At 55.0% G+C, this 25,412-nt stretch overlaps 1 protein-coding gene across 2 annotated transcripts in view; it reads right to left on the bottom strand.

Moving 5' to 3' along the window:
- Positions 1–25,050, bottom strand: part of MPPED1 (metallophosphoesterase domain containing 1) — a 77,957-nt gene extending 52,907 nt beyond the window's left edge. Inside the window, exons 1-3 of one of the 2 annotated variants that reach the window (XM_027591814.2) lie at positions 24,954–25,050; positions 12,266–12,582; positions 4,135–4,316 (exon numbers count right to left, since the gene is read on the bottom strand). In XM_027591814.2, coding sequence (XP_027447615.1) covers positions 4,135–4,316; positions 12,266–12,489 — 406 coding nt within the window. In that variant the 5' untranslated portion in view covers positions 12,490–12,582; positions 24,954–25,050. Of the gene's footprint in view, positions 1–4,134; positions 4,317–12,265; positions 12,583–20,134; positions 20,362–24,953 lie in introns of those variants that run through there. The other variant, XM_027591815.2, reaches the window with a different exon arrangement.
- Between the last annotated feature and the right edge of the window lie 362 nt (positions 25,051–25,412).

The raw sequence follows: 25,412 nt of genomic DNA on the forward strand, positions 1-25,412 counted from the left end.
ATTTACAAATCAAGCTGGCATTTCCATTTCACGAATATATTTGGGATATTAATGGCCAACAGGAAAGACATTAATGGTCTTCTCAGGAGAACCCTGTCACCCACCCCCCAATCCCACCCCCTCCAACGAACTCAGACCCAGAAAGAACCCTGTAAATGGGCAGAACATGGTCACCACTCACGGCCAAGGCCAGAGCAATGCACCTGCCAGCAAATTAGAGTCAGCCTGAAATTAGCCACACACCCCCAGTTAGGTGCCTAATCTTGACTTATAAAGAAGGCCTTTATTAACTTCTTAAATCTCCTCTTGTCTGTCTGGAGGTGGCCCCTGGAATATGATTTTAAATGCTTTCCATGACATCAATGAACAGGGAAGAAGCCGGCTGTGAATTTCAAATCTGTAAGCTTCTTATCCGAGAAGAGCCTGGGCCAGTGGGGCTGTGAGGCAGGTGGGGCCCTGCTAGCCTAGGGAAGGGCTCCAGGTGACCTCCTGAGTGGCTGGATGACACTAGTACTGGCCTGAGGCCAGTGCTGCCCTCACCCCCACCCTGTACCAGATACCAGAGAGGCCAGGATTTCTTTAAACGCAATAAGATTTTGGGGCACCTGGGTGGCTCAGTTGGTGAAGCGTCTGCCTTTGGCTCAGGTCATGATCCTGGGGTCCTGAGATCAGGCCCCGCAACGGGCTCCTTGCTCAGTGAGGAGCCTGCTTCTCCCTCTGCCTGCCGCTCCCCCTGTTCATGCTCTCTCTCTCAAATAAATATTTTAAAAAACTAAGATTTTACTGTTCCCTTGATATGATGCCACCAGAATAACACATGCTCCCTACAGAAAATCGAGGTGGAAGAGAGAGAAAACCATAAAGAAGAAAATCCCCCCCCCATGATCCTCCCACTCAGACATCGGTTCTGGAACATTCCAGAGACTTTGCCCTCACTGGTCTCCTTGCTTCCAATCTAACTCTGCAATCCAGGCCTTCAAACACCTTTTTAAAGGTCACTCCCCTAATGAACCTCCCCCAAATCCCCATTGCACTTAGAATCAACCCCAAACTCTGGTCCCTGGCCCACAGGCCTACGTGAACACGAGCCCGCCTCCCTGGATGCACCATGTCCCCATCATCAGAATGCGAGCGTGCCCTGTTCCTCCCGCCCCACTGTCACCCCAGTACCTGAGACACACGTGGCACGTGGTGGGTTCTCAATGAGAAAGACTGAATGGGTGAATGAGTACTTCCTTCTGGTCTTTTCTCCGGGTGCGTGTGTGTGTGTGTGTGTGTGTGTGTGTGTGTGTGTGTAAACTGCTGACGTAGCTAAGATCATACATCAACATTTCTCAGAAACTCCACACACTTTTGCACACAAACTATTCTACCCCTTCTCCCTGCTGCTCAGCCTCATGACCTCATGATCAGATGTCCCCTCCTGTGGGACCCACCCATGACCCCTCCCTCTACCCCAAGGGGAGGCCTGATCTGGCAAATGCCAGCTCGTGGGGGCAATAGTACGAGGTACACAGCACTTCACAGTTTATAAAACTCAGTCAATTCCTCCATCCTAATGGAGCCTGGAAACAACCCACCTGTAAAGAGGGAGGCAGGGCAAAGGGGAGTCTGACCACCTGCCTCGAAAATGAGGCCACTGAAGCTCAGAGAGGTCACGTGGCCTCTGTAATTAGTGGGACAGGAAGCAGACCCAGGACATCCGGCCCCAATTGGCAAAGTCCAGTTACACTGAATCAGAGAGACTTCACCGAAAGGAGATACAGGTCAGCATGAGCTCAGCTCTGGAGTCCAGCTGCCTGCCTTGGAATCCTAGCTCCACCCCTTACTATTTGTGTGGCCTTGGGTGAGTCACTTCACTTCTCTGGGCCTCGGTTTTCTCCTCTGCAAAATGGGGATGACAACAGCTCCCGCCTCATTCTGTTGTCAGGAGGATTAATGATTTGATCACACACACAACGGGCATAGAAGAGTGTCTGGCACGTACTATCGCTCACTAAACACTAGCTGTCTAAAGATGCACATGTGTCCAGATGGATGCACCTACATGGACCTAATGAGCACACTGCCCACCTCTCAGCCATGACCACCACATCCCCGGGGACCTGAACTGCCAGCCCGCGGAGGATGAGTCTTTCTTTCGTACAAGCAGGTTCCCAAAAAGCCAGCTGCAGATGGACTTCTAGAAGCTGCTCCGATTTAAACGTTCACTCACGAGCGAATTCCTTGCCACTCAGTCAAGTACAAGAGGGACTCCTCATTCTTGGGTCTAAAGCCCCCCAACCCCAGCCCACCCTACTTGAATGACGTCTACAAACACTTTGAGGCAGCCAAGGGGAGAAGCCTGGGGGAAAGGAACCTTTTCTAAAAGGGAGACCCCTTTGAAAGCTCACACTCCCCACCCCCAGCAACAACCCAGGCAAATAAATCGATGCAGCTCCAAGTGCAAATTATGAAGACCCCCAAATTCCCTTGGTTGTTCTGACTTCTGTGAAGAGGCAGGTAGAACGATGTCTCTAAAATGCCCAGCTCACCGTGCTGGCCCCCTGTGCCTCCAGTGATCCTGAGGCTCAGAGTCGTGGTCAGCACAGCCCTCTCTTCCAGGACCCTCAATGTCCCAAAGCCGCTTACGCCGGCCACGGCAAACAGTGGCTCCTCTCCAGTGTCCACCAGCACGCACGGCCTCCGCTGTCCCCTCGGCCTGAAACAGCCCCCTTTCCCTGCACCAACAGCACGTGGCCCACCTGTTTGGTCCATTCATCCACTCCACAGGGATGGGACCTCGTCGTGGGCCGGGGGCTCGTCGGAAACAGTCCCCATCCTGGAGAACCTCGGGCTGACATCCTCTACTTCGTAATTAGGACAAAAACAGCACCTGTCCCTAAATTCACCTAGTTTCCAAAAGTCATGTATGCCGGTACCCACAGCCTGCCCCCGGCATCGCCATTCCCAGAGTCATTCATTCATTCATTCATTCACGCAAGTGAACATAAACAATAAAGTGACATACTATCTGGCCCACAGTGGGAGCCTGGCATCTGCCTCAGACATAGGCTCTTGGCTCAGCCAAGTGCAGCCTCACATCCTTGGAGACCCACAGCCAGGGGGATGAGAAGCCAGCGAGGACCCCCTCCTAGGGTGCGGCCAGGGCCAGGAGGCAGCACGGGGCTGGGCAGAAGCCTGCGGCCGACCCACCCTGCAGGAGCTCTCTCCCACCCCGGTCTTCACACGGTCCAGCCCAAGCAGGGCACTTGATCAGAATTTCCCATTCAAAAAATCAATATTTAAAGCTCCAAGACTGCCAAGCGGAGGGGAAGGCCTTGCTTGTAAATATTTGTCTCTACTGGTAGAGCTTGGGCCCCTTGCTCACTGCAGCCTCCCCGCGCCGCTCCTGGCCCTCTGCTCACAGAACTCCCAGCCAAGTGTGCAGCAGGAGGGCCCTGGGGGTGGGACCGGCTGGCAGCCAGGGAGCGGGGCTGGGCCCCAAGGTGGGCCGGCCCTGCACCCACACCTCCAAGACCGGAAGCTTGTAGTGAGGCCACCCAGGGGCCCTCCATCTGTCCCCCAGGCCACAGCAGAAACAACACCCTCGGAGGTTTCTCTGGATTCCAAGCAAGCGGCTTTTCCCAGGGGCGCTCCATATTCATGTTGTTTTTTGTTTGGGAAGAAAGCAAAAAGCTGAAGACAAATCCCTGGGGGTATGCTTATAAATCATCGCCCACCATTGCCCACAGCGCTCAGCTGCCCCTACCCAGAGCTGCCCCCGGGAGGGCCTGCGTGGGTCCCCTGTTGGCAGGTCCCCTCACTGGGGAAGCCATCACAAGGGCAGTGGGTGGTGCTTGCCCAGACATCACCATTCCCAGAGAGGCATTCATTCATTCATTCATTCACTCACCAATTATTTGTTGAACACCTACCTGTACCAGGCACCGGGGGCTGGACACGCCAGTGGACATAAATAGACCTGAGCAAAATCCCTTCGGGAGGGCATCTCCCAGGCCAAAAGAATTGCACAAACAAGTCACGGCTGAGACAGGTGCTGGGGTAGGAGACGTCGAGGTGTGACAGAGAGTGGGAGGTCAGGGAGGGCTTCCCCGGGGAGCAGAGCAAGGCCACCTCCTGCCCAGCACCTACCAAGCCACTCGTTGAACTTCTTGACCTCGCTTGGGAGCCCCAGCTCTGTGAAGTCCCCGGCGTGGATCAGCACGTCGCCGTAGGGCATCTGGATGGGGTCTGTCCTCGAGTGGGTGTCAGACACACAGACGAAGCGGGTGTAGCCAGGCGGCTTTGGGGCATCATGAGGCACGGGGTCCACCCTGCAGGGAGAGAAGAAACTGCAGGTGACCCATGTCCAGCCCGTAGCCAAAGCCACAGCTCACAGCCCCGTCCGCTCGGACCACATCCACCCCAAACACAGACAGTGTGCCCAGCCTTCCCAGTGGGACATCAGGGGTCTGAGTCCTGACTCTCCTGCTCGCCAGCCGGGCAAAAATGTGTGTTCCCCTGGGCCTCAGTTTCCCTTCTATAACACGGGGCCCTCGGAGGGTCCAAGGAGGTAAGGAGTGGGGAGCACCAGTGGGCACAGTGCGAGTGTGGCAGCTAACCCCCCGTTTGGCCACTGCTAACCCTCTCTCCCATCACCCCCGGTGGGGCCTCTTTAGCTGTTTTTTCCCCACTCGCTCCCCTCCCGTGAGATTTTAACACCACAGACAGCTGTATATGTGTTCATGTATGTATGTTTGGCTTTATAATAAGAAGAATAAGCTTTTTTTCACCCCCTACAAACCAGTTTCATCCCCTCAGGCACGCCATCAGCCCCATCAACAATGCAAGGGCTATCGTCTCTGGTCCTAGTGAAAGAGCTGCCCCCCCGCAGCGCCCCTCGGAGCACACACAGCACCCAGGGAGAGCCGCGTGGGAAAGCGGGGATTTCACAGGAGCACATGAAACCAAGGCAGTTTTTCTAAACTCTGAGATGGTCCCATCATTTTTATTTTTATTTTTATTTTTTTTAAAAGATTTTATTTATTTATTTGAGAGAGAGAATGAGAGATAGAGAGCACGAGAGGGAAGAGGGTCGGAGGGAGAAGCAGACTCCCCGCTGAGCAGGGAGCCCGATGCGGGACTCGATCCCGGGACTCCAGGATCATGACCTGAGCCGAAGGCAGTCGCTTAACCAACTGAGCCACCCAGGCGCCCTATTTTTTTTTTTAAGATTTTATTTATTTATTTGACAGAGAGAGACACAGCAAGAGCGGGAACACAAGCAGGGGGAGTGGGAGAGGGTTCAGAAGCAGGCTTCCTGCCGAGCAGGGAGCCCGATGCGGGGCTCGATCCCAGGACCTGGAATCATGACCTGAGCCAAAGGCAGACGCTTAACGACTGAGCCACCCAGGCGCCCCGGTCCCATCATTTTTAAAACAAGGGCTTTCCGGGGCGCCTGGGTGGCTCAGGCGGTTAAGCATCTGACTTCAGCTCGGGTTGCGATCTCAGGGTCCTGGGATCAAGCCTCAGCGGGGAGTCTGCTTGTCCCTCCCCCACTGCCCGCCCCCAGCTCGTGCTCTCCCTCTCTCTCTCTCTCAAATAAATAAATAAAATCTTTAAAAACAAAACAAGCAAAACAAAAACAAGGGTCTCCCAGGGGTGTGTAGGAAAAGAGTCCTGGAATTAGAAGACCAAGATTCGAACCCCAGCTCTGCCCCTTATCACTAATGTATGACCTTCAACTTGGCCTTGCTTTGCTTGCCTGTAAAATGGAGCTACCTCACTAAGCAAAAATTATCAGAAAATTAAAAGAGCTGCCGGAATGTAACTTCTTGTTCCGGGAAGCCCACCACAGCCCTCTGTTTCCGCAGACGATGGCACTGAGAGAGTGGCCCCCGGCGTGCCAGGGAATAAGGGGAGACTGTGGGACACGAACCCAGCTCCGTGCTCCCAGTTCAGTGTTCTCCCTGCCACGTTCAGCCTCCTCAGCTGAATGATTTTGCCAGGCTCAAAACTCTTAAAAACAACGCAATGACATTTCAACAAGCAGCTATCTCCAAATGAGTATGCCGCTCGAGGAGTTGTGTTTAAATCTAATTATGCGGCAAACCAAAAGCAGTACCATATCAGTTACATAAATACTTTTAAAGACATCTTTCTAATTATCCTTTTTTTTTTTTCAGACAATATACTTCGAAGAAATTTAATTAACACCTTACGAGAGACGTGGGTTCAGCATGCTAATGTGCAGGGAGCATTAGAACGCTCTATCCACCACAGTCGGAGGCGCCAAGCCAGCCTCTCTCCATGGCATCCCGGTGCCGGGACCGGAGGGAGCCTGCTTGGCCCTTGAGGGGGGTGGTCAAGCCGAGTTAGACCCCCAGCAGGTCCAAGCGAGGTGGTGTGACCGGGGAGAAGAGGAAGAGTCCCTGAGTCCGATGGCAACCAGCAAGAAGGCACTGGGGCTCTTCCTCTTCCCTCTGCATACAGGCATCCTTTCATTCATTCATTCATTCATTCTGCCCACCCGCTGTGGGCCAGCCCTGAGCTCAATGCTGGGGCCACAGGGATGAACCAGGCCTGATCCCAGGGCCAGAGACTCCAGACTGATGGCAGAGACAGACTTGGCCAGGCAGCTTTGATGGGGCAACAGAAAAGCTGGGGGCCAGGGAAGGCCCTACCCCAGCAAGGGGCTCCACAGAGGCTTCCAGGGGGAGGTAGGACCTGAGCTGGTCTGGGAGCTAAAATCTCCCCTCCCACCCCTCTGTTCTCTGAGTCCCTTCCCTCCTCTGCCTCCTCCCTCCCCCCACACCCTGACAGACAGTCTGGCAGGTGGCAGGCCTGTGGATCACCTGCACATCCTGCTGCCCCAACACAGCTACTGGACCAAGGGAAGCCTATCACGACGGGGCTCTCGTCCTGGCACAGGAACATGAGTGAGCCAGTCAGATTCATTTTTCATTCATTCACTCATTCACCCCTACACACGCTGAGGTCGTGGGCATGCCACAAGGTGACAGAGGACAAGTCAAAGAGACAAGAGAGATGAAGACGGCGGAGACAGGGAGCGAGATGCCACCTCCAGGGCCACCTCTGGTCCCAACAAGCTCTCCCCCCCTGAGTTCCTTAGGAAGGAGCCTGAGCAGGCCTCAGCCCCGCCCGCCACCAGCCAGCCAAGGGCAGTGCGAATTCTGAGGCCTCCAGTGGGACTGGCCTGCCGCTGGAGCCCGGGCTCTTTAATTAACTGTGTGCTTATTTCCCTCCACCCTGAGGCTACTGAGCTCAGTGAGGATGCAAACCTAATAATCCCCAGAGAAAAAAATAAAGACTCTTACTTCCCTGCACCATCCGTCAGCTATTTGGCTTGTATTTTGTATTGAAATAACAACAAACAGTAATGGGATGGGTGCTTGATGCTTCTCCCAGATCAAGAGCTGGTCATCTGCTAAGCGCATGACACTCACTCACTGTCCTTGCGCTCACGATGACCATGTGGGCAGGGTACTATGGGTGTGCCCATTTTACAGACGAGGACAAGAACAAGAAGAGTCCAGATATGGGGCGCCTGTGGCTCAGTCGTTAAGCGTCTGCCTTCGGCTCAGGTCATGATCCCGGGGTCCTGGGATCGAGCCCCACATCGGGCTCCCTGCTCCGCGGGAAGCCTGCTTCTCCCTCTCCCACTCCCCCTGCTGGTGTTCCTGCTCTCGCTGTCTCTCCCTCTGTCAAATAAATAAATAAAGTCTTAAAAAAAAAGAAGAAGAAGAAGAAGAAGAAGAAAAAGAGTCAAGATATGGAGAAAGAGAAAGAAAGGGAGCATACCAGAAGGTGGGACAGCTTGACAGCATAATTTGACCCCTAGATCCAGCTATACCTGAAGCTGGGTCCAAACATGGACTTTCTCACTAACTAGGTGAGCCAATAAGCTCTTCTTTTATCCTTAAGACAATTCACATTGAGTTTCTGACACTTGTAATGCCAAACGCTGGCTAACACCTGAGTCACAGCAGCCCCGGGGAGTTACTGAGGTTGGAAACATTAGTCCCGTATCCAAGGCCTTGGCTAGCAAGTTAAAGAGTAGATTTGAACCTGGGTCTTCACAACAGGAATTTGTCAACACCTTCTGTGACAAGAGAAAACAAAGCAATATGGTTATTTTCCAGTGACATTCTGCAGGGTCCAGAGACAAGGTGACAGTTGCAGCTTTCTCTCCAAGACCTGAAACCTGTCGCCACCTCTCCCCTGCCTAACAAGGGATATTCCCACAGGGATCATGGCGGCAGGAAGGGTGCAGAATAGAGAACATGGCCTCCGGCGCCCGGACTAGGCCTGCACCCCAACTGGGCCACCTCCTCGCTGTGCCCTGGACCCTCCCACCCTCCAGGCCAGCTCTGTAAGGTGGGGACATCCTGCTCACTCTGGGAGAAGGTGGGAAAACTCAAGGACCTCTGAGGCTCAAAGGCTGGATGTGAGTGCCCCCTGCAGCCACTTCCTGGGCCCTGGCGCTCTTCTTGGGGCTCCCCCTCCCATGAGCCACTGGCTCCCTGGAAGTGCAGAAACTCCACAGAGGCCGTCCCCTCCGTCATCTCTACTTCCGGGGAAATGGGGAACTCTGAAGGATGGGGGGGCCGTTGGGGGGGCAGAGGACTCTTCCCTTCAGGGAGGGTCCAACCACATGTCTAGACAAGTGACTGCGCATCAGCCATGGTGTTCCCGAATGGGAGAGCCTTCCAATCCCTTCCCCTCATTCAACAGTGGGGAAACAGACCCAGGCAGTGACTGGTTAGCTCAGTGTCATACAAATGCCCAGTGCTCTTCTCACGAGGCCCTCGTTCTGAGGTGACCCCCACCACGCTGCCCTCCTGAGCCTGCCCTTCCTTCCCACCTCTGGGCCTTTGCTTTTGCTGGTCCTTCAAGCCCAGGGGTTATGCCGCTGCCTCCACGAATCCCTCCTTGACCTCCCTCCACTCTTCTGGGGCCATACTCCCTGCCTTATTCTCACTCCCTTTTCTTTCTTCTTTCTATCTCTCTGTTGTGCTAGGCTCCAGGGCCCAGCCCCAGGCTGGTGGCAGGGAGAGCCCCTAGAGCTGGGGCCGGCTTTGAGGGAAGGGGAGAACTGGTCTGGCGAGCCATCGGGGAGCCTTCCCGAGGAAGTGACGGCTGGGTGAGATCTGAAGAATGAGTCCGTGTTATCAGGGCAAAGCGAGGGGGAGGCAGAAGTGACAGCACTTACAGCACATGCAGGGACCTGAGGCAGGAGGAGGCACGGAATGTTCCAGGCCTCGCCTCTCCTCCTGCCTTGCCCCTCCATCCTCTCTGGGCTCAAGGCTGACCCCCACCGCCTCTGGGGGCCTCTCAGTGTGTGGACGGGCTGGGACCACAGGGCGCCCTCTGAAACCTCAGCGCATCGGAGAGGGTTTGAACTCACTGTCCGGGCACGGCTGGGAGGTCCAGGAGCCTGGCACACAGGGGCAGCTCCAGGCCGGGCTCAGCCATGCTCCAGCCACTTGGCTTCATTCTTTTTTTTTAAGATTTTATTTATTTATTTGATGAGAGAGAGCTAGTGAGAGCAGGAACACAAGCAGGGGGAGTGGGAGAGGGAAATGGAGGCTTCCCGTGGAGCAGGGAGCCCAATGTGGGGCTCGATCCCAGGACCCTGGGATCATGACCTGAGCCGAAGGCAGACGCTTAACGACTGAGCCACCCAGGCGCCTCTCTGCTACATTCTTCAAGATGTGCTTGGAGGGTCTTTAAATGGGATGACTCGAGTCTCCACCAACAGGATTCTTTTTAAAGGTCAGCGAGAAGAGTCACTATGCCTGACACCAGCCCCCAAGGCACCTCTCAGGCAGACCGTCACGACATCCCTGCCCATCAAGACTTCTCACCGGTCATGGGGCCACACATCCACCCATCCCCCCCAGGGTAGAAGGGCTGGCACCTGGAGGGGCTCTCCCTAGGCCACCACAGGGTTTCTAGGCCCTCAGGGTGAGGGATCTTTGGTCTGGGGGCCCTGAACCCAGAGGTCCAGATCCAGAGATTCATTACTCAGGCAAAGGCAGCCTCATCACCCCCAGGGTCTCTGGGGCAACCACATAAATCACACGGCTCAATCGGGGGCCACGTTTGGGTTGTCACTGTTGTTATTGAATATAAATTGTGGATTTATTAAATACGGCCCCCTCGATCCCTCACCCCGGAGAACAAAGCCCAGGGCAGTGATAAATCACGCGTTGGGAAGCGGCATCCATCCTCCCTGTCTCTCCCGCGATGGAGACTCGCCATGGAAACCTGCACAGCCACCATCGGCAGCCCTCACGCTTCCCTTGTGCTGGGGGCCTGCAGTCTGAAAGAAGGGGAGGTGGGAGGAAGCAGCCCCCCAATCCCTGCCTGGCCCTGGCTTCCCCCGGCTTTATGCAAAGTTGCGTCTCAGAGGCGGAGCTGGCCCGAGCAGGCAATGAGGGAGCACTGGACGAGGAGCCCAGAACCAGGGCTCGGTGCATGCTCTTCCCGGGGCACTCACTGCCCAAACCCCTGAGCCCCACTGCCGATGGCAGCCTGGAACCCCTGCCCTGGGAGGTGGCCGCGTGGAGCAGGCCGGGTGCAATGGGCATGGGCGTGGGGCAGGCCTCCTCCCCTCTGACCTCCTGTTCCCCTAGCTCTGTTCCGGGGCTGGGGCCTGCTGGGTGTCTGCAGGGCCCTGTAAGCGACAGCTCTGCACGGTGCCACACGACATTATCTCCGGTGCCCAGGGACCCTTCTAAGTGGGGCAGGGGCACAGGCTACACGAACCCCACCTGCTCTGCCTGCACCAGGTGCTCTTGCCCGTCCCCGCTGGGGCAGGAGTCCAGCCCAACATCCGGGGACCCCAGGCATGGTCACTTCCAGCCCCAGAGGACTAACCCCATGGACAAAAGACAAAACCCGGCGTGGGGAAGGTCTCCCTCCCTGCAGCGGCCCTGCCAGGCCTCAAGGTCCCCACCACTAAGAAATTGAATGCTGCGAACCTGGACCTTCCGTCTTGACCCAACCTGCCAATATGGCCCCCAAAATGGAAATAGGAGGCAGTTAGTTCCCCAAGTAGAAATGTGCCAAAAAATAAAGTAGGCAGCTACTGACAACACCAGGCCCCAGTGCCCACAGAAAGGAGCGTTTTCCCAAGCAAGCACCAAGGGGAGGGTGCATGCCCAGCGCTGGAGCGCACCCCAGGCCTGGTGCCTGCCTGCCTTCCAGAGCCCTTCTTCCCATGAGGAATCTGTCCGCACTCACAATTCCCAACAGAGGGCGGCTCCTGAGGGAGCCACATGGGAACCAGAGGCAGCGACCTGCCCACCCCCAACCTCCTGGCCTGGGAATGGGAACCCCCTGGCCTCCTTCTCCAAAGTGGTCCACGAGCCAGATTCTCCAGTCTCCTCAAAGGGACAGCCACCAGGCCCCCATGTTAACACTGCTCCCTCGAGTTGGTGCTCACAGCCCTGGAAGAAGTCGGGGATAAAGAAGGAGGTGGGTCTTCTAGGAGCTGCCTGGGGCAGAGCCGGAAGTTTAGCCACTTCCTCCCTGGGCTTCCCCTGCCTCTCCAGACCTCAGAAAACCACCCAGGGAGGGGAAAGTTTCCTCCCAGTCCCAGGGGATCCCGAATCTGTGCCCTCGCCTTGGCCTTCCTGCTGGGACATCCCTGGAATTCTGCATCAGCCCTAGCGGGCAGGCGGCAGGACTCCCCAGTCCTTGAGGAAAGCATCTCTGCCTTCTTTATAGAAGCAAAAGGGGTCTGGACAAAAGAAAGAGGTAGAGGTCAGGGAAGACAGCCAGCCCAAAACTAGGGTCCCAACCTGCCTGGAGCCTGGAGCAAGGCCCCTCCCTCTCGGGCCCTCAGTCTCCCCGGTTGTACAATGAGGAACATGAATTAGACCAGGAGTCACCAACCCAAATCCCAAGAGGGGGCATCTGGAGCTCAGCCCCCCAGACATCGCCATGAGGCCTTGTGGGCCCGCAGCTGCCAGGACTTGCGGGTTCCTAAAGCAAAGCCAGAAGTCTGGATTTTTATGTGCCATCACCTCATTGTCAAATATTTGTGAAGCATCTCCTGGCCAACTGAAACAGGACTCGGAGCCAGACCGGCCTCCAGCCCGTCCCAGCCACGTCCCACACATCCCTCCCGACTCGGAGCCTCCAGAATCACACTGGCCAACAAGCACCCTCAGCCGTTGGGCCCAGAGGCCGGGAGGCACCCCGAGTCCGCAAGCCCACCCCAGGCAGCCGGTCCCACCCAGACCTGCCCACTTACATCTGCACATGCGGTGGCTGGAAGCGGCCCTGGTTGATGTTGTAGAAGGTGAAGGCCTGGGTGGGGTTGGAGCTGTATTCGTCCACTTCAATGATGAGCCGGCTGTGCTGGTGTCTCCGAGCGGCTATCACGTGCGACTGGGAGAACGCCATGCCCAGGCCGCAGGGCAGGAGGGCCAGGGCCTCTGCCTTCAGGACACCGGGATCCCACCTAGCGCGCCACATGGACCTCTGCTGGCCACCCAGGCATCTCCCGCCGCCGCCGCCGCCGCCGCCACCGCCGCCGCCGCCCGGCCCCGAGCCAGACCTGGGAACAGACTGAGGAGACGGAGCAGAACCGTACGACAGTTAATCTGTTTGGGATTTGCTTTATTTAATGTCAGATGAAGATTTAGAAAGACGAAGGGGGGAGAGAAAAAAAACACAGTCATACAGCTCAAAAACTCATTACAGATCTTTCCAACTCAGCAGTTTGATGAATATACTTTGGTAAAAAGAAAAGGAGAGGAAGGGGAGGGGGGCACCAAAAAAAAAAAAAAAAGAAAAGAAAAGAAAAGAAAAAAACCCACAACGCCGGGGATGGATGCATGCATGGTCCGACATGTTTAAATACTTAAGACATTTTTTTTTTTGTTGTTCTTCCACAAAATTCTCCAGAGCCCACAGGGTGACCGGGAGCTGGGGCAGGACAATGGCTGGTATTCTGGAAACAGGTAAGGTAAGTTTCACTTATCCGAATGGGGGAATAGGGAAGATTCCCCTGCCACCCAGCCCCCTCCCCACAGACTCCCAAACACACCCCCACACACACCCCTGCAAGCCCCAGCAGGTGGAGAGCACGGGCGGTCGCAAATTCCTTCCTCAACATCAGTGTCGCCTAAAGATATCTTTGAGCAGAGCCTAGAGAAGGGATTTTCCCAGACAGATTGCACTCCACCAACTCAGCTCAGGGGGTGGCCCTGCCGGGGGGGGGGGGGGGGGGGGGGGGGGGGGGGCGGGGGGGGCGGGGGGGGCGGGGGGGCGGAAGAGGATCTACTTAAAAAAAAAAACCTTCCCAAATCCAATCCACACAGAGCCACAGCCTGCAAATGCCATCATTCTCTGCCCTGCATTCCCTTGGAGAGTGCCATCTGCATTTGCAGCGACTGGATTTGAACGTCCCTCTGACCGTTCGACTCAGGCCCGGCTCAGTCTCCATCCTACCCCAACAGGCTCACACCCTGCCCACCACAGCCAATGACTCCTTTCTAAGACCAGCTAGCTTTCTCCTGCGTTCTCATAATCATTTTTTTTTAATTTGTAAAGAGATAAGGCCTTGAAGATGTTTTGTTGTGTTTTGTTTCCATTTTTGATCATTAAGACCCTCCGATTCCATTTGCACTGAATTTAACCGAGGAGAAAACAACATCATGTAAACTCTTCCTGGTCAGTCATATCCCAGTCACGTTAAACGAAGAAAAATCCCCTTTGCTTTGCGCATGGAAGAAGAATCGACACCGTCAGAAAACAAATTAGATTAGGAAAACGACAAAAATTAGAGAGTGGAGAACATTTTAATTACGTGTGAAGTGGATTATTAATTTTTTAAAAATCTCAACAAGCATGCCCATACAAGGTGTAATAAACAGCAATATCCTCCCCCTCCCCCTCCCCCACCCCCGCCCCCAAAAAGCATCCTGATTCGAAACACACTTCTCTCCCTCTTCTCCACTTGGAAGACAAGAAAAAAAAAATCTGCTTTCCCCCAGGATACACTTGCTCCTGTTCTTTGTCCTGTTAATTGTTTCTCTGTGATTCCGCCCTCCCAGCAGAGACGGCCTGGCAGGCCTCTGAGGTGCCCAAGTGGGGGTGTCCTGGCCTCGGGACTCACAAAATCTCTGTGGGAGCTGACCTGCTTCCCTCTGTAACCCTGGGAGAGGCCTGGGGGCCGCAGATGCTGAGGCCCAGACTTCCCAAGGTCCAGATCTGGACAGGGGTTTGAGCCCTAACATTGCACAGACTCACTGTGTGACCTTGGGCCAATGTCCTAACCTCTCTGAGCCTCAGCTGCCTCTTCCTGGAAATCAGTTTCATAACAGTAACACCACCTCCCAGGGCAGCTGTGCAGGTTAAATGAATGGGGATCCTGAGCATAGCGCCTGGCGGGTACCAAGCACCCAGCGAAGACTCCATGTTCCTATTATGATTGCACTTCAGTTCAATGTAACACCTGCAAATCGAGGGCCTGCTGTGAGCAGCTGCTGCCCAGGTACCGGGGCATCTGCGGAACGGGGTGTCGGCTGTGAGCAAAAGGGCCTGGAGAACCCAAACGTTCTCAAATGCCAGCAGACTAGAGCACACCCCTGCCGGAAATTCCAGCCCCAGCGTCTCGAAGCCCTGTACGGCCTGGCCCTGCCCTGGTGGCAGCCATGCAGTCCTGTGCCCCGAGGGCTCCAGCACCCCCCCACCCGCCCCTTGAGCCCATCAGCGACAGGGTGCTGTGTTCCTGTTTGGAGCCGCCCCGTCCCACACTTCGCAGGGGTCTTGTTCTGCGAGCCTCGCCGCCAACCTATGAGATGGACATCCCTACCCTCCCATCCTACAGAGGGGAGAGGCGCACCTCGGAGATGTGAAGACTCTTGCCGGGCACAGCACAGAGGGTGCGGGCTACCGAGGTCGCGCTGCAGGCAGCCCGACGCCAGGGCTCCCGGACCCCTTTTCCTCCTTCTCCAGGGGGCAAAAGTTGATGCGCCCTTTACCCCTCGACAAAGCCAGAATTTCCTCGGAGAACCCTTGATCGGGGTCCTCATTCCAGGGTGCCATGAGGAGCCAGATGTCTCCTGGAGGCAGGGCCTGGGTCTCACTCACTCCCCGCCCACCACGGCGGCTCCAGCGCCGCCCCCCCCGCCCCCCCCCCAAGCTCTGCAACCATGAGCTAGTGGCTTTGCCTCCAGGAGGCTCTGTCTCCTCATCCACGGAATGCAGGGAAAAACAGGAGCTCCCTCATTCAGTCATGGAGATTAAATGAGGGGACACGTGGAAACTGCTTGTCACAGGACCCAGCACGTAGTAAGTGCCCAATAAATGTTAGCGATTGTCCCAACATTATTACTGTCACCCCAGGGCCACTGCAGACCCTTGCATACACCTGGCATTAGTGAATGAATGGCTCCAGGGAGGGAGGTAAGGAGGGAGGGACCCATGAATGGACGGATGGATGGATGAATAGATGGAGGGATGAAAGGGTGCAGGGATGGGTGGAGGAACCGAGTACGTGTCTCGCCAGTCTCCTTCCCTAGTGCCCAGCACAGGCCCGGCGGGGGGGTGGGGGGAGGGAGATGCCAAGAGGCCTCGGCTGGAGGTTGAAGACTCCTGGTCCCTCTCCTGCTCGCCCACCACACAACCCTGCAGGGAGGCTGTCCGGGCCGGGCACAGCCCTCTGAAAGGGGAGGTCTCAGGGGCTTCCACCCGTCCCTGCCCCCGAGGGGCATGAGCCTATGTGCCCTGCCTAAGGGGAGGTCTCAGGGGCTTCCACCCATCCCTGCCCCCAAGGGGCATGAGCTTACATGCCCTGCCTCCGGCCTGCAGCTGGGGGCAGGGGAGGACAGCTCGGCACCAGGGGACTCAGCCAGAAAAGGCGGGCGGCAAGGCGTCCCAGGAGGCGCTCCGCAGTGAAATGCTGCATTTCACATAAAGGGGGTTTGCAATGGGCCCTGCTTGAAGAAATCAGGGAAACTGGGAATGCAGAGCCTTCTTTTAATACCCATTTAATATTTATGGAGCCTCAGCCTCGCGTCAGCCGCTGTGCGGAGAACGCAGCCGACCCACGGAGGGGGAGCAACATTTCCCAAACAAACGGCTTCTAGCTGGGAAGCGTTTACACCTGGTCCACAAAACAACGCAGCACGCAGGCAGTGCAACAGGGCCGCTGGGACCCGCCAGGCCCCGCTGTGCGGAGACCACCTGGGACCCTGTCCCGACTCCCCATCCAGCAGAGTGAGTGACCTTGAGCAAGGCACACATCCTGACCAGGCGGCAGGTGCCTCCTCTGTGCCCGTGGGTGGAAAGAAAATGAAACTGGGGGGGGGGGGATGAATTAATTAATGCATTTATTTATTCAACAAACATTTACCACAGCCCTACATACTGTCACTGTTCCAGGTGCCAGAAAGAGCAGTAAGAAAGCAAAGAAGTCACTGCCCTCAAGGGAAGGGGGTGGGGAGTTTACACTTGTGTGTGTGTAAACGCACAAGTACATAGAAAAGACACTTTCAGATAATAATATGTGCCTGGAAAAAGACAGGGGGATTGTTACTTGAAATTGGCGGGTCAAGAAAGACCTGTCTGAAGAGGTGATGTCACCTCAAAGGTGAGTGCTGAGAGGGAGCCAGCCACACACCCAGACCTGGGGAAAGAGAACCAAGGCAGAAGGAAGTGCAAAGGCCCTGAGGCAGGGGAAGCATCAACAAATGGTCTCTCTCTCAGGGGCACCTGGGCACCCAGATGGCTTAGTTGGTTAAGCATCTGCCTTTGGCTCAGGTCATGATCTCAGGGTCCTGGGATGGAGCCCCACTTCAAGCAGGGAGCCTGCTTCTCCCTCTGCCTCTGCCGGCCACTTGCCCTGCTTGTGCTCTCTCTCTCTCTATCTATCTCTGTCAAATAAATAAATAAGTAATCTTCTTAAAAAATAAAATAAAAAATAAATGGTCTCTCTCTTACTGTTTCTGTTCTTGACCACTGGTGTGTTTCTACAGTGGAGAAGAGCCTAAACTTTGAAGTCAGAGGCAGTGGATTCAAATTCAGTCTCCAGTGCTGCTTGGCTGTGGGGCCCTGGGCAAGTCCCTTAGCCTCTCTGGGCTTCCGCTGCCTCATTAGGCCCCTCTCAGGGTAACAGAGGAGGTGAAGTGAGCCTTGCCCCTGCCTCTTCATCAAAGTCCTATCAGCCCATTTGGATGGGCTGAAAATTCTTGAAATTTCTGGGTTGAAAACTTCCTGTTGAAATATTGCCTCCAATTGGTAGGGCTCGATTTTCAAGTCAGATTCTCTCACAAGGTGATTTGTCTGTTTCCCCCTCAAAGGCATTTACTTGCTGGTCCTCGGATGCCATGAGTCGAGTGAGTGAGGCGAGGCTTCTCTAGAGGAACCTGGTCGTCAGCCGAGGCAGCAAGTGGTAAAGCTGTGATTAGGCGCCAGCTCTATGGAAAGGTCGTATGTGGGAAAGAGGCCAACTCCAGGCCCCGTGCTCTCTGGCTGTCCCCACAACCTTGTCTGGCCTTCTCCTACTGCCAGCACCAAGCCAGCCTCCAGAACAACGGTCCCAAAATGTACTTTGGACTAAGCCACTCCCTCCCACTCACCGAATGTCCGAATGTCCACAGGGCCATCCTGCTGCTCTAGGCTAAAGCCCCAGATCCCTCGATCTGCTCAGGAGGCCACACCAGATGCCCGGCCTCCCTCTCACCACTCAGGCCAAGCTCACGCCTCCGGGGGGTTCCCCCTGCCCCCCCCCCGGCACACCGGCAATCCTGCCTCTGAGCCTTCACGTATGCTGTCCCCTCTGCTGAAAGGCTCTGCACACCACCCACCTCCGGGCGCACACACCTGTTTCCCGGACGTCTCCCCGACCTCCCCAGGCTGGGCCGGGCGCCTCCACCCACAGCCCCCCAGGGCTTCTCTCACCACAGCCCCCGTGTCTGAGCTGAATGAGAAGCCAAAGAATAAAACCACAGGTGAACCAATGAATGAGCGAGAGAAATTGCACAGGCCCTCACAACTCCCAACCTGGATTCAAAAGCAGCTTTAACCTCCCGAAGCTCAGGTGTCTCCTCTGCAAACAAGCAGACGCTCAAACCTCCTTCCCAGAACCACTGGGTGGATTCCAGGACATAGGACCTGCGACAGCACCTGGCTGAGGGCCCAGCACACAGTAGGTGCTCACTAAAGGTCTCTTCTGCTGTGGTTAGAAAGTTCCGGTGAAACCCAGGAGCTCTGCAGGGAGCTTCTGAGAACTGAGCAGAGGTTTTCAGAGAATCAAGGAACCCTCCTGTCCTGCCTGGAAGCCGGACTTCTGGCCTCTTCCCTCCCATCCTGTTACTAGGTGACCCCCCAGTTATTTCACACTTCCCAGGATGTTGTGATTGGACACATCCAGCACAGCCTGCCCTTGGCTAGCTTTTTGAGGCAAGCTCCTCACCACCCGCCTCACCCAGCACACTGCAGGTCAGCCCTGAAACACCCACTGCCCCCACTCCAGGGGAGCCCTGTTCCACGACCCAAATAACTCTGATATGTAACCGACGCGCAAAGGGCTCAGGGACCAGGGAGCAGCCAGGCAGATCAAAAGAGCAGCTCAGAACCTCGTTATGATAAGGGGGAGGGAATGGGGTCTCCGCGCCCTGAAAGGCCCCCACCCAGCTGTGAGTCCAGCCAGCGTGTGCCAAAGGCCCAGAAAGGAGAGACTGTAAGAGGCCTTGGCTTACACGGAGCATCTTAACAGCAGGTGGCTTTTTGCAAAGGAGACACTTGGGTCACTCCAGCAGCCCAAATACGTCCAACAGATACGTGAGGGAAAACCACGAGCATTTGCACCACCGGGGTTGCCAGTGTGAAGATCAAAGATAGACTTCCTTTGCCATGAGGCTTGAGGCACCCACTTTCACCTGACAGGCTCCTCAAAGCCAGGGTGGGCCCAGGACAGTACTGGCTCTTTGTCCCCTGCCAGTCATTGTTGTCAGCATCTTCTCTGGCTCTCCAAAGCATCCCCATTTCGATAGCTGGAAATGTCATAAAGGGTAAAAGTCCCCGTCAACAAAGCCAACCAGGGGCCGTTAAGGCAAGCACCCCCCAAAGGCACCCATGTTTCTCTTCTTGGCATTGGCACGTCTGCAACCAGGACCATGAGGCTAAGATAATACCGGGTTGTCCTGGGTCAGGAACTCAGACAACAATGACCACACGGGATTGCCTATGACATGGAAGAAGCCCCAGAGAAACCACCTGCCCCAACAGTCTACCCAAGGCGGGGTAGTGACGAAGACCAACACCTGGAGAGCTTTCTCCAGGACAGGGCACCTCTGTCCCACGCCTCATCTTCTCTAACGGTGAGCTGGGGGCACCTCCACAGGTCAGCCCAGCGTGCCGGCAACTGTCCCCACCGATCACCCAGAGCAAGGCTGAGAGAAAGCCGGCTCTGCACAAGTCACTGCTCACTGGGGCCCTTGGCGAATACTTACTGCAACGTGACAAAATGTCACAGAGCGTCCATACTAACACCTAAGTAGTCCTCCCTGAGCCAAATGCAGGAGAAATAATATTTAACAGAAAAACACCAAAGCGGGGGGGACTGATTCTTCAAGCCATGTTTCCACTGAAGCTCAAAAATCACTTTTAAATTGTTTGTCTTTCCTTGCTTTGTTCATGCCTGAAAATCTGCAATTGATCAGTCAATAGTTAAAAATGTCATCAAGGGGTAAAAAAAAAAATAAAATAAAGAGAGAAACTCAAAGGAAAGGAAAAAGAACAAATAGCCCAGTGGGGGGAAAAAATCAAGCCCAATCCACCGCACCCCGAAAAGGCCAGCCCTCCTGTGCGCCGGGCCCCGCTCTTCAGCCGTGCGTCCCCAGGACGGAGAGCGCCAACCTGCAGCTGGTGTCGGCAGCCTCGCCGAATGAGTGATGGGCTAAGCCAATGCAGGAGTGCACAAATATCGTGAAAATTAGACATATTCCTTGAAAAAGGATCAACCACGAGTGACTTTAAAGCATTTACCACTTAAAAACCTTTTAGCTGGGCCCATTTTGAATTATGACTACATGATTTTAAATTACACTTTCTAATTCCTCGCCGCCCACCCCCCAAGCGCTGGCTGCCGCTTCATTTTCCAATTACGTACTTTTTATTCCAGAATGATGAAGAGTGCTGCTCATGGATCATGTCCTGTCTGCCACAAATAGCTGCTCACTTATTCCTTTAATTTTAGATACGAATGCAGTCGGTTCACCCGGCTGGTCTTCAAATTCTGAATATTCTCCATTCCCACAGCACCAAACGAGGCCCAACGTGCAAAGAAACCCACAAAGCTCGGGCTGGGAAATATGTTTGTAAACCAGCGCTCCGCTCCATAAATTATTATAATTCTTGGTGCTTTCTCTATCCATCTAGCAGATCAGCAATCACATAAATAATACTGAGTGGAATGATTTTTCTTCTGCAAAGTGCTATGTCCTAGTTTTCAAAATAAAGCATTTGGAGATTCACGTATCTGCGGAGTTGAAATAGGAAGCTGCCCAGATCCGTTTCAAACACGCACACAAACTCACACACAAAAGGAGACGAGAGGTAAATGTGTAAAAAAAAAAAAATCAGCATTTCGAATCTCCTTTCCACATCCACGTCAAGTCACACTCAACAGTCATGGGGGTTTGGGACCCACATGGTTGGGGAGGGGGGGCAGCAAGAGGGTCTGAGCTGCTCAGCATTCAAATACAATTTGCAAAGAAAGTGAATGTGGATTTACCGCTCTCATGGAAATCTATTAAACAGATGTCACTGAAGCATAATCAAATCGGCACTATGGTAAATTCTACACTTAAGTCTGAGATCGAGGTTTTGCCATTTTTACGATCAGCGTAAGTGCATTTTTGGTGATCATGCGGGAATTTGCAACTAAGGATTAAACCTCCAAAGTATGATCAATTATCTAATGTGTCTGAATGACCAAAAAAAAAAAAGAAAAAAAACAACCCAGCAAAACTCAATTCTCCACCCCCCACACTCCCTTTGTGCAGGGAGCCTAGGGTGGGGGAGGGAACTTTGCCTTCTCCACCAACGTTGCAATGCCAAAAGCACTTCATTGTGAAGGGGGAAGACAGGGCGCAGGGAAGGTACTCACACTTCTCAGGTAGCCGGAGCAAGTCGGAAAATGCCAAGGAACGAAATGAAGGGGAAATGACGGGTATGTGAGAAATTGGAAGTAGGCCTCATTTGCTCCTTAAAGTGATGAAATTAGCATGGGCCATGCCAAGAGTCTTTTGATGTGCACCAACGTTAAGTCTCAAATCCTTCTTCGAAGGAGGGGCTGGAAATGTGAAGGCATTCGGTAGAAGCAAACTCTCAGGGGTGCGGATTTGGGTGGTGGAGGGAGGGACCTACTTCATCCCTGGCTCTGAACTCAACAGAGTATCACCATCAACCAGAGGGGAGACTTCTTGTTTGCACTGTAGCTGTTTCTATTTATCACGTGTGACCAGGTTGTGACATCAAGCTGCCCAAGTTCACGTCCAAGAAAACCCCCGAAGACTGATTGATGGAAAGGCCAAAGAATACCTCAAGTTTGCATCTGAGTTCAAAACTAGAACGTATAATCTCAATTTGTTAAGATTTTTTTTTTCATGAGGTTGGGCTGTTCTCCTCCACCATAGATACTTTAAATGGAAATAAGATAGAACTAAATTTTGTCTCATTAGGACCCAATAAAGTCAAAATAAAGTAAAACATTTGTTTTGGCAGCAGAGTGGCCAGATCACCAGGAAGAGCCCCAGTGAATCAAATTAAACCAAGGAACTATTTATACCTTCTCTCCAACACCACCCCCAAAAAAGGGATCTCTCTTTTTTCTTTCCCTTGGGGTTGCTTTTGCTTTAACATTTTCTTCGCTTCTTCAGACTCGAGGCAAACAATCTCAGGAGCAGTCTGGAGAGGATGCTAGCTGGTGGTCTCATTCCACGGGGACATCCACACCCCGGGACCCCCAGCTGCAGGGATCTGCTCTCAGAGTGACCCAGCATAGTCTAAATGGCTCTTCGGGCGTGAAACATGCCCTTTGCCTCTCTCTTCCCTGCCTCCCAAGCGTTTGTCATGTCTGATCCCAGAGGGCGAGACGTTTGGCCGGAAGGGAGACCCCACAAGCAGCCTGTCTCATCCGAGATGCCATTAATTGTGATCTGTGGGGCACAGGGCGAACCTGAGAACCCATTCCCTGGCTCCTGCATCTGGGGAGCCCCTTCCCCCAGGGTCTCTGGTTCCAGAGGTACTGGCAGACAAAGGTACCAATTGCCGAACAGAGAGATCTCAGGAAAAGGAAGAATGCGGAGGGGGGACGCTTGAAAGGACCCTTTTTCTGTTCGCGGCGAGGGAGGGGCGATGGGAGAGACATGTCATGTTGTCACATTAAAGATTTTGACAGACAATTCGGGGATAACGCAGAAATTCCACCCTTATCTGCAGCTCAGCCGCAACTTGAAAGGCATTAACTAACCTCCACTAATTGCATGTTTTTCTGTGCATAATATTTACTTGTTAAAAGTCTTTGCCTGGCCGATTATTTTCCTCTGCCCCGCTATTCATGATCAGTTCACAGGCCTGAAGCTGGAAAAACAAAATCATTTTGATAGATTAAAACATGAGGGCACTTTGTGGGGAGGGGGGGTTGCGTCTTTTTTCCACTAGTCTGGACCCGGAATGCTGATTTTTTTCTTCTTGAATGCTACCCTTGAGTGAAATCCTGCTACCATCCTTAATTCCTCAGTGCAAAAAGATGTGTCCTGGGTTGGGTGAGCACACGAGGGGCCGTCCCTGCCAGGGAATGTAGCAAGTTCAAGGAAAACAAATGAACTTCAATTGCTTTCATCAGATGAAGATTGCATAGTCTTAAGGGTGGTCTGGGAAATTTTTTAAAAGCAGGCTTTTCTTGAAAGGTTATTCTATCTAATGGCCTATGCATTCCTGACACAGTGTAGACACTAGTAGAAAGACCCCGAAGCCTGGGTCTTTTACCTAAACTCAGACCCGTTCCGTCCATCAACACAGTCCACAGGGCCTCAGCTGGGGGAGGGGGCGGGGGGTGAGTGATCCTAAGTGCACACACAGCAGTTACATCAGAGATAGGGCACCCCACATGCAGATGACACTCTGAGCCTACCTATCAACATGAAAGGGATTTACCTCAGTCCAGGTCTTGCGAAATTTCTGGGGTGGAGAAATAAATGGAAAGGCAACCCCACATTGAACCACTTCTGAGTACATGATGAAACCTCAGTGCCTGGATTATCGCCTTTTGACTAGCCAACAGCCAATTAATGTACCTCCACCGAGTGGGTACTCAAACAGATGTAACCATTTCGCAGAAACCCATCTTGAGAAAAAAGATTTTACAAGTGTTGTGGGGCTGCCACTTGGAAAGCCAATTTGCAGGGAGCCGAGCCTCGTGAAGCAGTTTATTATGCATGGTTCCTGTACCATGGTCCCCTGTACGCCGAGCCCAGCTCCAGAATGCCTCCTGATCACCACCGGCTGGCTCTCAAGCCCCGGTGTGCTCTCCATCGCCAGAAGCCTGCTTCGGTCCCGCCAAATCCACCACCCCCTCCCCAAATGGTCTCCAAGTGCCTTGGCTCCCATGGACCAAGGCCTGTCTTCCAACTTGGCAATGCCAGTCAGCTGGTGGCCTCGCCGACATCCCCCAGAGCATTTTAGCCAATGTGACTAATTATTCATGAAGTTGGTGTAATTTTTTTTTTTTTTTTTCCAAAAACCAACCAGGGGTTTGAGGATGGTAGTGCCTGGCCTGAGCTCCCCGCGGGGCTGGCCCCTACTAACAAGTCTCTCTCCACCATTCAAGTCCTGTCCAGCCAGCTGAAATATCCACCAACCCACCCACTTTTGTTCCCCAGTTTAATTTCATAATTTTTGCCATTTAACAAGGCTGCTCTGGGCCTTGGAAATGGGAGGGGGAGGCAACCAAGCTTCTGGAGGGGAACTGGGAGAGGTCTGACCCAGGGCTGGGAGAAGCACATCCCCGAGGGCTCAGTGGGACAGCCTAGGGAGCCAGAACAAGGTCCAGCACCCAGCCTCTGGCCATCTGGCCTGAGTGGAGAGGAGATGGGAGGGAATGCAGGACGGTGGGTCTAGGACCCCAAGCCATGGTCTGCCACAGACTCCTGGACACATCAGCTCTCAGACCTACCCTCTTCTGTCTCCACCGGGACCAGGGGAGGCTGTGAGTGAATCCACTGTCCTATAACAAGTCCCAGAATAAACACACAAGAGACAGGACTGCTCCTTAGCATGGAAATAATACCTGCGAGGGCTGGGACCTGCCTGGTAAGCCACTGAATCCTCTGGGCCGGGCACATAGCAGATAGTAATAAATAACGTGTGGAATGAGTGAGCGGGTGGATGCATGCATGCACGCATGCATGCACACGTGGATGCATGCATGCACGGCTGCATGGATGGATGAAGTTTCCAGCAAAGCCTTCGCAAAAGTGGCCACTAGACCAACATTGGTACTCCCCTCCCTTGTCCCCAAGTACCCGCAGGGGCTTCGCTGCACACAGTAGGCTCTCAGCGACCAGGGGCTGCTATTGTTACGACCGTCATCATCACTTGCGCCCCGCTAGTCCGCTTCTTCCACCAACAACTCCGCCAGCAGCCAGCAAAGACCGGCGAGCCGGGGAAAAGTTTCGCTGACCCTTCGGCCCCAGTCAGAGTCCAGCGCCCGGGCCGAGGCCCCTCCCGGCGTCACCCGCTCGGCGGGCTGGGCGGCGGGGGTACCCGGCCCGGGCGCCGGCACCCGGCAAAGGCGGCCAAAGTAACTTTGCGGGCGCCCCTGCGCCGCGCCGCGGGCGTCACCCGGCGCCTGGAGAGGGTCCCGGCCGCGCCCGCTCCCGCGCCCGCCGCGCCCCGGCCCGCGCCCCGGCCGCCCCCGGCCCTACCTGGCCCCGGGCTCCTCTTCGGCGGCCGCGGCGGCCGCGAGCAGCAGCGCGCACGGAGGGAGGCAGGGGCCCGGCTCCCGGGAGGGAGGCGCGCAGGGGCGGGGGCTCCTCCGGCGGCGGCCGCCTCGCCGCGCGGCCGAGGCAGCAAGTGGGAGCCAGACTCCTCCTTCGGGGGGCGGGGGGGCTCCCCGCCGCCCCCTCCCTTGCCCGCCGCGCGGCTCCGAGCCTCCCCGGCTCCCCCTCCCGCCGCCGCCTTCCTCCCTCGCTCGCTCCCGCCCGCCCGCCTCCCCCGCCCCGGCGCCGGGAGGGCCGCGCTCGCGCCCCGGGTCCCCAGCCCCGCGCGGCCCCCCGCCGGGGCCCCCGCCACGCCGGCCAGGCCTCGGCCCTCGGCCCCCTCCCGGGCCCGGGGCCCGCATCCTGCAGCCGCGGGGAAGGGAGCGGGGAGCGGGCCGGCCGCGG

Source organism: Zalophus californianus, chromosome 9, assembly GCF_009762305.2.
Source record: "Zalophus californianus isolate mZalCal1 chromosome 9, mZalCal1.pri.v2, whole genome shotgun sequence".
Taxonomy (NCBI): domain Eukaryota; kingdom Metazoa; phylum Chordata; class Mammalia; order Carnivora; family Otariidae; genus Zalophus; species Zalophus californianus.